At 41.7% G+C, this 12,581-nt stretch overlaps 1 protein-coding gene across 4 annotated transcripts in view; it reads right to left on the bottom strand.

The window, feature by feature from the left end:
• The window catches only part of dnmt3a (DNA methyltransferase 3 alpha), a 200,699-nt gene that overhangs the window by 100,363 nt on the left and 87,755 nt on the right, over nucleotides 1-12,581 (bottom strand). For all 4 annotated transcript variants that reach the window (XM_062968931.1, XM_062968945.1, XM_062968934.1 and 1 more), the window contains exon 4: nucleotides 1,936-2,221. In XM_062968931.1, the coding sequence (XP_062825001.1) occupies nucleotides 1,936-2,221 (286 nt within the window). The remainder of the gene's footprint in view (nucleotides 1-1,935; nucleotides 2,222-12,581) is intronic.

Here is a 12,581-nt window from a genome sequence, read left to right as displayed (position 1 = left end):
TCCAAAGCTCTCAATTATTTTCTAGCCACATGGTACTTCACTCTCTGCTTGCTGTGAGCTGAATGCTCAACTATATGTATCTTGTTTGTATGAATAAACCTTTACTAACTTTAAAGATTGATCTCTGCATCTTTGTCTCCAAAGCTCTCAATTATTTTCTAGCCACATGGTACTTCACTCTCTGCTTGCTGTGAGCTGAATGCTCAACTATATGTATCTTGTTTGTATGAATAAACCTTTACTAACTTTAAAGATTGATCTCTGCATCTTTGTCTCCAAAGCTCTCAATTATTTTCTAGCCACATGGTACTTCACTCTCTGCTTGCTGTGAGCTGAATGCTCAACTATATGTGTCTTGTTTGTATTTTTGGATGCTCTGCTGTATTTTTGGGAGTCTTCCCTAACAGTAAGCTGCCCCGAGTCCCTCCGGGGAGATGGGGGAGATACAAATAAAGTTGTTTTTGTTATTATTTTTCCCTTTTTATGTGTACTTTTATGTAAACTATTATTTTCAGATTCCTGGTTGGTGCTAAGGACAAGATGAACTCTGTCTGTATTGCAATAGTATGCAGCTTTCTTTAGCTCTTTGTTGTGGGAGGGGCTGTAGACCATGTGATCGGATCTGGGCTTGTTCAGGACTCAGACTCCATTTTAGAAACAGTATGCTTAGATACCTCAGTAGGAACAGATGTATGCTTTAGATTTCAGTGAGATCAATATGCTTTTAGAAGTCTGTAGGAACAGAATGCTGTACAGAAGCTATCACACTTCATTAGACTTTCAGACTAGACGGAGACTCTATTAGACTCTCAGAACACAGAAATGCTTTAGATTTTGGACTGCTCATTCTAAGAAAGTTGCCCTTTGTGTTACCTACACAGAGAAACTACTTCAAATCCTATTTGTAACTAGATTGATAAGCAAAGTGTCTGTATGCTGGATACATGACGTTTGTGAGTAAACCAACTATGTTACTTTTAAAGAAGTCTGCTTATTTTTGTCTTTTGAGAGCATGACTTAAAAGCAAATATATTTAAGGGAGAGTAGATGTTTTTGAAACTCTGATATATACATATACCATATATACTTCAATATAAACTGACCAGAATATAAGACGAGGCACCTAATTTTACCACAAAAAAAATTGGAAAAACGTATTGACTCGAGTATAAGCCAAGGGTGGGAAATGCAGCAACTACTGGTAATTTTCAAAATAAACATAGATACCAATAAAATTACATTAATTGAGGCATCATTAGGTTAAATGTTACTTGATCTGTAAGTGGAAAAGTAGGATAAAAAAATGGTATCAACAATAATATTATAATAAATAAATAAATAAATAAATAAATAAATAAATAAAACTATAATTGTATCCTGCCCTAACTATCTCCCCATGGGGACTCAAGCCGGCTTCCAACAGTAACAAGCAAACATTCACTGCATATATAAAAAAGAGCTAGATATAGATCTACAATTATATGTACTAATTTCACATATGCATTTTCCCCTGAAACCTTTGCACATCCTCTCTCTATATATGTGCATTTCCCTCCTGCAATTTGGAAGCCCTATATATCTATGTTTATATATATCTAGACATATGTGGGTGGGTGCGCATTTCCTTTGCAATATTTGCAGAGGAAATATACTTGTATCTATCATGTCTATATATATATATATATATTTGTGTGGATATTTCCCTCTGTAATATTTGTAAGCCCTATATATCCATATTCATATATTCTATCTAGACATCGATAATTATATCTATATAGGACTTGCAAAGATCTGCAAACGTAGGGTTATGACTTCTAACAAGGTCGTGCCTTTCCAAAGATGATAACATCTCCAAAAAGATATGGAAATTGCCATTGTCCCAAAGATCCGACACCACACACACCCGATCCCATTCCCAGCGTTGCCGGGGCTCACCTTCAGAGGCGGGGGCCTCGGGGCTGTCCTTGGGGGTGCAGCAGCGCCCGTTCTCCAGGGTCCGCCCGGTCTCCCGCTCCGGAAGGGCACTGGGCTCACTCTCGCTCCTCGGCCGGCCCTTGGGCTCCGCGGTGGCAGCGGCAGTGGTGGCCTTCTCGGGGCTGCCCGCCTCCACGTCTCCGTTGGGCACCTGCTCCATGGGGCTGCTGCTGCTGCTGTGGTGGGCGGGGGCCGGGGGGCACTTGGGGGCGGAGGCTGTGTCTTTGGGGGCTTCGCTGGTTTCCGCCTGAGAAGAGAGAGAGGGATGGGAAAAGAAGGCCATTCAATAAGTGACATCATCCAGATCTCGGCAAATGCAGTCAGGAAATTTATGGGCATCTTCAAGACAAAAAGAATAACAATAAAAATCTATCTATATCAGGCATGGGCAAACTTGGGCCCTCCCTTCAAGTGTTTTGGACTCCAACTCCCACCATTCCTAACAGCCTCAGGAATCAGATAGATAACAAAATCAGAAGCAGAAGATGGAAAAGCTCCACGATCTCTGCCAAAAGAAGACCAGGAGTAGATTGAGGTTCAAACTAGATAGTACATACTATTAAAACTAATTGACTGGGGCTAGAACAGGCATGAGTCAACTTGGACCATCCCTCCAGGTGTTTTGGACTCCAACTCCCACCATTCCTAACAGCCTCAGGAATCAGATAGATAACATAATCAGAAGCAGAAGATGGAAAAGCTCTATGATTTCTGCCAAAAGAAGACCAGGAGCAGATTGAGGTTCAAACTAGATAGTACATACTATTAAAACTAATTGACTGGGGCTAGAACAGGCATGAGTCAACTTGGGCCCTCCCTCCAGGTGTTTTGGACTCCAACTCCCACCATTCCTAACAGCCTCAGGAATCAGATAGATAACATAATCAGAAGCATAAGATGGAAGAGCTCTATGATCTCTGCCAACAGAAGACCAGGAGCAGATTGAGGTTCAAACTAGATACATACTATTAAAACTAATTGACTGGGGCTAGAACAGGCATGAGTCAACTTGGGCCATCCCTCCAGTTGTTTTGGACTCCAACTCCTAACTCAGCTTAAGCGGCTGAGGGGGAAAAGGAAAGGGCCTGAGGCTGTTAGGAATGGTGGGAGCTGGAGTCCAAAACACCTGGAGGGACGGCCCAAGTTTGCCCATGTCCAGAACAGCCTGCCTCAGGGGAACGTACTTGCTCCATCAACGTGTAACATTTACACAAATGATCACCCACTGTCAGAAGGAACACAGAGTTGGATCTATACTGACGATCGTGCCATCATTGCCCAAGCAGAGAGCTTGAAATGGTTGAACAGAAGCTCTCTGAAGCTCTAGGTGCTCTTACTGCCTATTACAGGGAAAATCATCTGATTCCTAATCCATCTACAGACATGTGCTTTCCACCTTAAGAAGAGACAAAACTTCTTGAGCTCTGAGGATGACCTGGGAAGGAATCCCACTGGAGCATTGCAGCAGAACAAAATACTTGGGAGTAAGCCTGGACCGTGCGTGGACTTTCAAGAAGCACTGCTTGACTATCAAGCAAAAAGTGGGCGCTAGAAATAACATTGTATGAAAGCTGACTGGCACAACCTGGGGATCATAACCGGACACAGTGAAGACATCTGCCCTTGTGCTTGGATACTCGGCTGCTGAATATGCATGCCCAGTGTGGAACACATCTCACCACGTTAAAAAAGTTAATGAGACATTATCACAGGATGTCTATGCCCACACCACTGTATAAATTATACTGTTTAGCTGGTATTGCACCTCCTGACATCCATCGGGAAGTAGCAGCCAGCAATGAAAGGACCAAGGCTGTGACATCTCCAGCCCATCCCCTGTTCGGATATCAGCCAGCATGCCAACATCTTAAATCAAGAAACAGCTTCCTAAGATCCATAGAGATACTTGCAGGAATATCTCAGCAAGCAAGAGTCCAAAAGTGGCAGGCTAAAATCCGGAACCTCAATCTGTGGCTGAGACCGGATGAGACACACAAAAGACTGGGCAACTTGGAAGGTGATGAACAAACTGTGCTCTGGCACCACGAGACGCAGAGCCAACCTTAGGAAATAGGGTCACAAAGTGGAGTCCATAACATGTGAGCGTGGAGAAGAGCAAACCACAGACCACCGACTACAACGCAGCCTGAGTCCTGCAACATGCACAACGGAGGATATTCTCACAGCAACACCAGAGGCACAACAAGTGACCAGATTCTGGTCAAAGGAAATTGAGTATAATGCCAAAGCTTTAACTTTGGTTGTTGTTATTTTATATATTATTAATACATTAAAAAGGTAAAGGTTTCCCCTGACGTTAAGTCCCGTCATGTCTGACTCTGGGGGTTGGTGCTCATCTCCATTTCTAAGCCGAAGAGCCGGCATTGTCCGCAGACACCTCCAAGGCCATGTGGCCGGCATGACTGCATGGAGCACTGTTACCTTCCCGCCAGAGCGGTACCTATTGATCTACTCACATTTGCATGTGTTCGAACTGCTAAGTTGGCAGGAGCTGGAGCTAACAGCGGCCGCTCACGCCGCTCCCGGGATTTGAACCTGGGACCTTTGGGTCTGCAAGTTCAGCAGCTCAGCGCTTTAACACACTGAGCCACCGGGGCTCCTGATAATACATTATAATATTATAATTAATACATTATTTTATACATTATATAGTAGAGTCTCACTTATTCAACATAAACGGGCCAGCAGAACGTTGGATAAGTGAAAATGTTGGATAATAAGGAGGGATTAAGGAAAAGCCTATTAAACACCAAATTACATTATGATTTTACAAATTAAGCACCAAAGCATCATGTTTTACAACAAATGGACAGAAAAAAACAGTTCAATACACAGTAATTACTATGTAAGTAAGTAAGTAAGTAAGTAAACTTTTATTACGGTCAATGACCAGCTCATATCAAGGGCACCCAGTCCCGTACATCCATATGAAATCTGAGAGGTTATATACTTCTAAGTTAATAAAACTCCTATAAAACTAAATCATTGACAAAATTTAAAATCTGGGCTAAAAACTTCAATATTAATATAAACCATTATAAAATTGAATCATTGACAAAATTTAAAATCTAGGCTAAAAACTTCAACATTAATAAAAACCATTATAAAATTGAATCATTGACAGAATTTAAAATCTAGGCTGAAGATCATATACCAGTACCATTAAGGGTATTTAATATATTTACTGTATTACTAAATTACTGTATTTACGAATTTAGCACTAAAACTTCACACTGTATTGCAAAATTAACTGCAAAAACATCGACTACTAAAAGGCAAGCTAGATTGGATAATACAGAATGTTGGATAAGCGAATGTTGGATAAGCGAGACTCTACTGTAGTTGTATTCTCAATTTGCTTCTCTCTCTTTTCCTTTTTGGCAAATCAAAGCATTCAACCCAGAGCCTTGTAGCAGCAGTGTGGCTTCACTGACGCGCACAACAAAACCCAAAAGCCAATTCAGTCCATCCTTGCACATTTTAATAAGCCGTTTCCCATATTGCATTCCGATCCTGGATTCAAAGAAGTGGGTTGAAATCTATTAAAACTCAATAAAGAATCAATCAGTCTTGAAAGCTGCCGCTGGATTTCTCACTCCTGCTTCCTTTCCCAAGAACGAAGTGTGAAAAAGGGTGGTTTATGGGGAAGCACTTTCAAAGCCTCTATAAAACCCAAATGATGTTGTCTTTGGCAGGGCGGCATTCGGGCAAATGGGGAATTCATCACAGGGTCGACAAACCCCGTGTTTCACGTCTTGACAAAAGCAACAACCAGTCTTGAGGCACCTTCTTTGGCGGTGTGCACAAGTGATCAGGGAGAGAAACACAAGAATCACTCACAAGAGGAAAACAGGGCATTTCTGGGGAAAATATTTCAAAGTTCAGGCACAATGCCAAATGGGTTGTCAAGCACACAGAGGCCTAATGTCATCACTTCTCTTCTTCTGTATGATTTTTAGTATCTTTACCCAACAAAGAAGCAAGCGAGGCTTTTAAAACTTGCTTTGGAGTGGATCCAATTCAAATATTGCTGCTTTGTAGATTTTGTATGAGGGTTGAATGAAAAGTAATGCCTCCACCTTCATAACTCCTCAACAAATGGCAGTGCTGGTCTGTGGCAGGTCCTGGCTTGTTCAGTAGACTCTCCTCTGCAGTTCCATTGGGTGGGAAGCCTTAGCATTGAACGGTTGTGTTGTTAAAGGGTGAAGTACGGAACCCTGCGCAGATGGGGAAGCCTTAGCATTGAACGGTTGTGTTGTTAAAGTGCGAAGTATGGAACCCTGCGCAGACGGGGAAGCCTTAGCCTTGAACGGTTGTGTTGTTAAAGTGCGAAGTATGGAACTCTGCTCAGACGGGGAAGCCTTAGCATTGAACGGTTGTGTTGTTAAAGTGCAAAGTATGGAACCCTGCGCAGACGGGGAAGCCTTAGCATTGAACGGTTGTGTTGTTAAAGTGCCAAGTATGGAACCCTGCACAGACAGAGAAGCCTTAGCATTGAATGGTTGTGTTGTTAAAGTGTGAAGTATGGAACCCTGCGCAGATGGGGAAGCCTTAGCATTGAATGGTTGTGTTGTTAAAGTGCAAAGTATGGAGCCCTGCGCAGACGGGGGAGCTTAGCATTGAACGGTTGTGTTGTTAAAGTGCCAAGTATGGAACCCTGTGCAGATGGGGAAGCCTTAGCATTGAACGGTTGTATTGTTAAAGTGCCAAGTATGGAACCCTGTGCAGACGGGGAAGCCTTAGCATTGAACGGTTGTGTTGTTAAAGTGCCAAGTATGGAACCCTGTGCAGACGGGGAAGCCTTAGCATTGAACGGTTGTGTTGTTAAAGTGCCAAGTATGGAACCCTGCGCAGACGGTCGGTCAACGCAACTTAAGCAACATGCAGTCACTGAATTCTTGACAGCAGGAGGTGTCACCCCAAAGGAGATTCATCAGAGAATGCAAGCTGTTTATAAGGAATTGTGTTGATGTGAGTCCTGTGCGTTGTTGGCCGAGTAAGTTTAAAGATGTTGAGGTGGGAAGATCTGACTTGTGCGACAAGCAAAGAGTTGGATATCCTGTGACAACAACCACCAAATTTCACAAGCAAAAGGTTGACAGGTTAATTCAGGACAGATCGTTTTATCCCTCAGAGAGAAATTTCAAGCATAATCAGCATTTCACAAGAACGTGTGGGTCACATTATTGCTTGGCTTGACTATCGGAATATTTGTGCACGATGGGTCCTGTGAGATGCCGGTTGCGGAAACAGAGTGTTGACATCTTCCGTGACGGCTTCAGAAAACTTGTTCATCGTTGGCAGAAATGTATCCAATTGTCTGGTGATGATGTGGGAAAGTGAATTGGGGAAGTTAAAGAGCACATTCTAAGGGTGATTTCTGCATTTGATTTGTTAAAATATTCCCATACAAACCCAAGTAACGAAGGTGGAGGCACTACTTTTCATTCACCCCTTGTATATTATTATATATTTCTGCATAGATACACACACCCTGACTACTTTTCCTGAAAGTACAGTCATTCATTTCTGGGACTATTCCTCCCAAGTCTGATGAAGATAGAAAGCATCTGGGCAAGTTTTCAGAAACAAGGCGTCGTTCCCTTGGGCAAACGCTACCTATCAAAGCATTCTGTGCTTCCTTGCCAAATTTCTTCATCCTCAAGGTATTTCAGACAAGGTGATGATTTCCACCAAGAGAGAAAAAGGTCAATGACGGCACGATTTCCCCACAATGAAAGAAGTCATGAGATGGTGAAAAAAGATTTTAAAGAAGTAACATGGTTACAGTATCTTCAGATAAGAGAACATTTCAATTCGGACCGAAAATTAGGCTTCGAGGAAAAGGGGGATTTTTGGGAAAGTATACTAAAGTTGGAAAGAAAATTAATAACAAAATCTATATATATATAAAAGAGTGATGGCATCACAGCAACCCACAAAACAACAAAACTACAGGCCCCCCAACCTCGAAATTTGACAACACAACCCATCATCCACGGCTCTAGGTTGATACACCAAAATGAAAAGAAAAAGTCCTAATTAGAGAGAGAGGAATAATTGCTTTTATCCAATTGCTGCCAGTTAGAAGGCTAAGCTCCTCCAACTTGGTCTCCTAGCAACCCAATAAAAAATAATAAAAAACACTAAAAAATTAATACAATAAAATACTATAACAGAAAATAACTAAAAATAATACAAGAAAATAATAAAATATAATAAAAAGATAACTTACAATAAATTTATAAAAAAAATACAAATAACGTTTTTTAACCAATTTTTAACCAATACCGCCACCACTTTGCCACAGCAACGCGAGGCCGGGCACAGCTAGTTATACAATAAATTGCTGGAATGGGGAACCGAGATGGAAGAGGTTAAGAACTCGATGGTGAATTGGGCAAAAAAGATAGATAGGTCAATTTTGCTGTCAGAAAGGTCTGAGATTTGGACAAGAAGAATGAAGTTCACTTATGTTATGGACCTAAAAGAAAATTGTTTTAAAATGATCCATAGATGGTATCTGACCCCCCAAAAAACTAAGTGTAATGTATAAACAAATCAACGATAAATGTTGGAAATGTAAGACCAAGGAGGGCACATTTTACCATTGCTGGTGGACTTGTAACAAAGCAAAATAATTTTGGAATATGGTGCATGGGGAAAGTCAGAAAATGTTAAAAATGAGCTACTCTTTTAAACCAGAGATGTCAGGGTATTGTGAATTGTGTGAAATGTTAAAATCAATCTAGGCTGTTAGAAATGCCTTCTGTGTGAGTTTTCGGCAAGGCATTTCAGTAAGTATGGAGTTAATAAGAACCTGCTTTGATTGACGTATCACAGGACCAATGGGGTCGAGTTTGTTTGACCGGGACTTCCTTCTTGGTCTGTTGAATGCAGGGGAGTGTTGTCTGTTAGTGTGTGTTCGGCGTGAGCATTCTCTGGAGATGGACTACGAATGCTATGCTCTGTAGCCGAGGAGACACAGCCATGTGTCCGGGATTTATTGTGAATAACTGCAACTGTAAATAGTTATGTAAATAAAGTTAAACAATAGTTAAATAACTGACTCTTCGCCTGCTGGAGTGTTTGTTGACCAGTGCTGATTCTCCGCATGGGAAAACAGCCTGGAGAAGGAGGTGAGACCGGGATGATGTTTTTGGAACCCACTCTGCACGGCAACCAGGGTCTCACCCCAACGTCGTCATCCCTGACAAGAGACCTATCTTTTGGGTATCTTGGACAAAGAAATTTTTCAGGATATAAATAAAGAAAAAAATAATTATATTTTTATCAACGGCAGCGAGAATGGTCTTTGCAAAGATGTGGAAGATGGAGAAGATACCGGACAGAGAAGATCGGTTAAACAAAATATGGGAGATAAAAGACATGGACCAACTAACATTTTTATTGAGAAAAAACACTGGCAAGGTTGTAAAGAAAACTGACTGGTCAGTATTCGAAGAATATATAAACTTGAAGTACAATCCTTGAAGCAAGATATGAAAATAGAGACTTTTTTTAAAACAAATGGGAGAGAATTAAAATGAAATACAGTGGAGTCTCACTTATCCAACATAAACGGGCCGGCAGAACATCGGATAAGCGAATATGTTGGATAATAAGGAGGGATTAAGGAAAAGCCTATTACACATCAAATGAGGTTATGATTTTACAAATGAAGCACCAAAACATCATGTTATACAACAAATTTGACAGAAAAAGTAGTTCAATATACAGTAATGTTATGTTGTAATTACTGTATTTACGAATTTAACACCAAAATATCATGATGTATTGAAAACATTGACTACAAAAATGCATTGGATAATCCAGAACGTTGGATAAGTGAGACTTTACTGTAGATAAAAGAAACATGAACAGGATTAAGGGTTGAATTCACAAACTCTCTCTTTTTTTTTCTCCCTTACCTCGCTACTCTTTTTCTATTTTTCTAAACTTTCCTATAAACATTGTTCCCACTCTTTCGTTGTATAAGTAATATGAAAACTTTTAATAAAAATTTTTACAGAAAGGCTTCTGGTGAAAATGAGTGTCTATGACTTTTTAAGCCATGCAATCTCACCCCCCACACAATGCACAGAAGGAAATGTTTCCTGAATAAATGTTGGCTTTTGCATGAGAAGCAAAGGGTTACAAATGAATTTTGGATCAAACTATCTCACCATGTGAACAAGCATCAAAAATGCATGACAACTCTCACAACCTGATCTGGCTGAAAGCAAATTTTTGCAACGACTCCTTCTTGCATGTCAGAATGAAACAAGCAAATACCTTGGTGTGGCTAGCTTTGTCACTAAGGCCAGGAGAGGAGATAATATGCCCGTGGCACCTTTATGTGCTAAAGAGTGGGAACAATGTTTATAGGAAAGTTTAGAAAAATAGAAAAAGAGTAGCGAGGTAAGGGCCAGGCTGTGGCACAGCTGGCTAGTAACCAGTTGCTATAAATCACTACTGACCGAGAGGTCATGAGTTCGAAGCCCGGGTCGGGTTAAGCCTCCGACCATTAATAGCCCCGGCTTGCTGTTGACCTATGCAGCCCCGAAAGACAGTTGCACCTGTCAATTAGGGAAATTTAGGGACGCTTTATGCGGGAGGCTAATTTAACTAATCTACAACACCATAAAACTGCCAGCAAAACACGAGGAAAGGAATGAGGAAGTACAGCCACTACTGGACGGTGAAGCAACAGCTCCCCCTGTGGCCGGAATCGTGAAGCTGGAAAAATGTTAAAAATGCCTCTGAGTCTGTCTAATGTATGTTGTTTGTCTGTTGGCATTGAATGTCTGCCATATATGTGTTCATTGTGATCCGCCCTGAGTCCTCTTCGGGGTGAGAAAGAAGGGCGGAATATGAATGCTGTAAATAAATAAATAAATAAATAAAGATTGCTCGGTCAAAGCATGACTCTAGCATCCAGAACTCCCCTCCTTGGAATCTGGCATGGGCCCAGTCCATTGCAATGGTTCATGCACCACCAATGGTCCAAGATAGGAGTGTTGGACCACAAACTGCAACTAGGCTACATCACCAGGCATGGCCTTGCCTTCCCCGGAGCCCTGTTGCACATAGCGGCTTCCACCTCTCAAGCCCCAAATGCTGTCTGTCTGGAGCAGGGGTCCTCAAACTTTTTAAGTGGGGGGCCCATTCACAGTCCCTCAGACTGTTGGGGAGCCGGACTAGGATGAAATAGTCCAAAATTAGGATTGTTGGTATTGTGTGCCTTCAAGTCATTTCAGACTTAGGTCAACCTTAAGTCTAAAGTTTAGGACAGAGGCCAGATCAATGATCTTGGAGGGCCGCATCCAGCCCACAGGCCTTAGTTTGGGGACCCCTGATCTAGACGATCTCATAAGAACATAGGTAAGCAAAGAGACCTCCAAAGGCCATCTAGATGATTTCATAAGGCCATCAGAAGACCATGGATAAGGAAAGGGACCCTCAAAGACCATCCAGATGGTTTCATAAGACCAAAGCTAAGCAAAGAGACCTTCAAAGACCATCTAGACAGTCTCATAAGGCCATAGGTAAGCAAAGAGACCTCGAAAGATCATCTAGATCAGAGGTCCCCAAACTTTTTAAACAGGGGGCCAGTTCATGATCCTTTGGACTGTTGGAGGGCCAGACTATAGTAGTAGTAGTAGTAGTAATAATAATAATAATAATAAGCACTGAAAGCACAAGCAAAGCACCCCTGACAGATGGCCACCCAGCCTCAATGTTAATAATAATAATAATAATAATAATAATAATAATAATAATAAGGGTTGGAAGAGACTCCTTGGGCCTTTTAGTCCAACCCCAAGCACAAGCAAAGCACCCTGACAGATGGCCAGCCAGCCTCAATGTTAATAATAATAATAATAATAATAATAATAATAATAATAATAATAATAATAATAAGGGTTGGAAGAGACCCCTTGGGCCTTTTAGTCCAACCCCCTTCTGCTTTTGTGCACCAAAAGCACAAGCAAAGCACCCCTGACAGATGGCCAGCCAGCCTCAATGTTAATAATAATAATAATAATAATAATAAGGGTTGGAAGAGACCCCTTGGGCAATTTAGCCCAACCCCCTTCTGCCCTTGTGCCGTGGGGGCCGGATAAATGGCTTTGATGGGCCGCATCCGGCCCCCGGGCCTTAGTTTGGGGATCCCTGATCTAGATGATCTCATAAGGCCGTAGCTAAGCAAAGAGACCTCCAAAGACCATCTAGACGGTCTCATAAGGCCATAGGTAAGCAAAGAGACCTCGAAAGATCATCTAGATGATCTCATAAGGCCGTAGCTAAGCAAAGAGACCTTCAAAGACCATCTAGACGGTCTCATAAGGCCATAGGTAAGCAAAGAGACCTCCAAAGACCATCTAGACGGTCTCATAAGGCCATAGGTAAGCAAAGAGACCTCGAAAGATCATCTAGATGATCTCATAAGGCCGTAGCTAAGCAAAGAGACCTTCAAAGACCATCTAGACGGTCTCATAAGGCCATAGGTAAGCAAAGAGACCTCCAAAGACCATCTAGACGGTCTCATAAGGCCATAGGTAAGCAAAGAGACCTCGAAAGAT

Source organism: Anolis carolinensis, chromosome 1 (assembly GCF_035594765.1).
Source record: "Anolis carolinensis isolate JA03-04 chromosome 1, rAnoCar3.1.pri, whole genome shotgun sequence".
In the NCBI taxonomy this organism is placed as follows: domain Eukaryota; kingdom Metazoa; phylum Chordata; class Lepidosauria; order Squamata; family Dactyloidae; genus Anolis; species Anolis carolinensis.
Note: the sequence above shows the minus strand (reverse complement) of the source record. Positions and strands in the feature narration are given on the sequence as shown.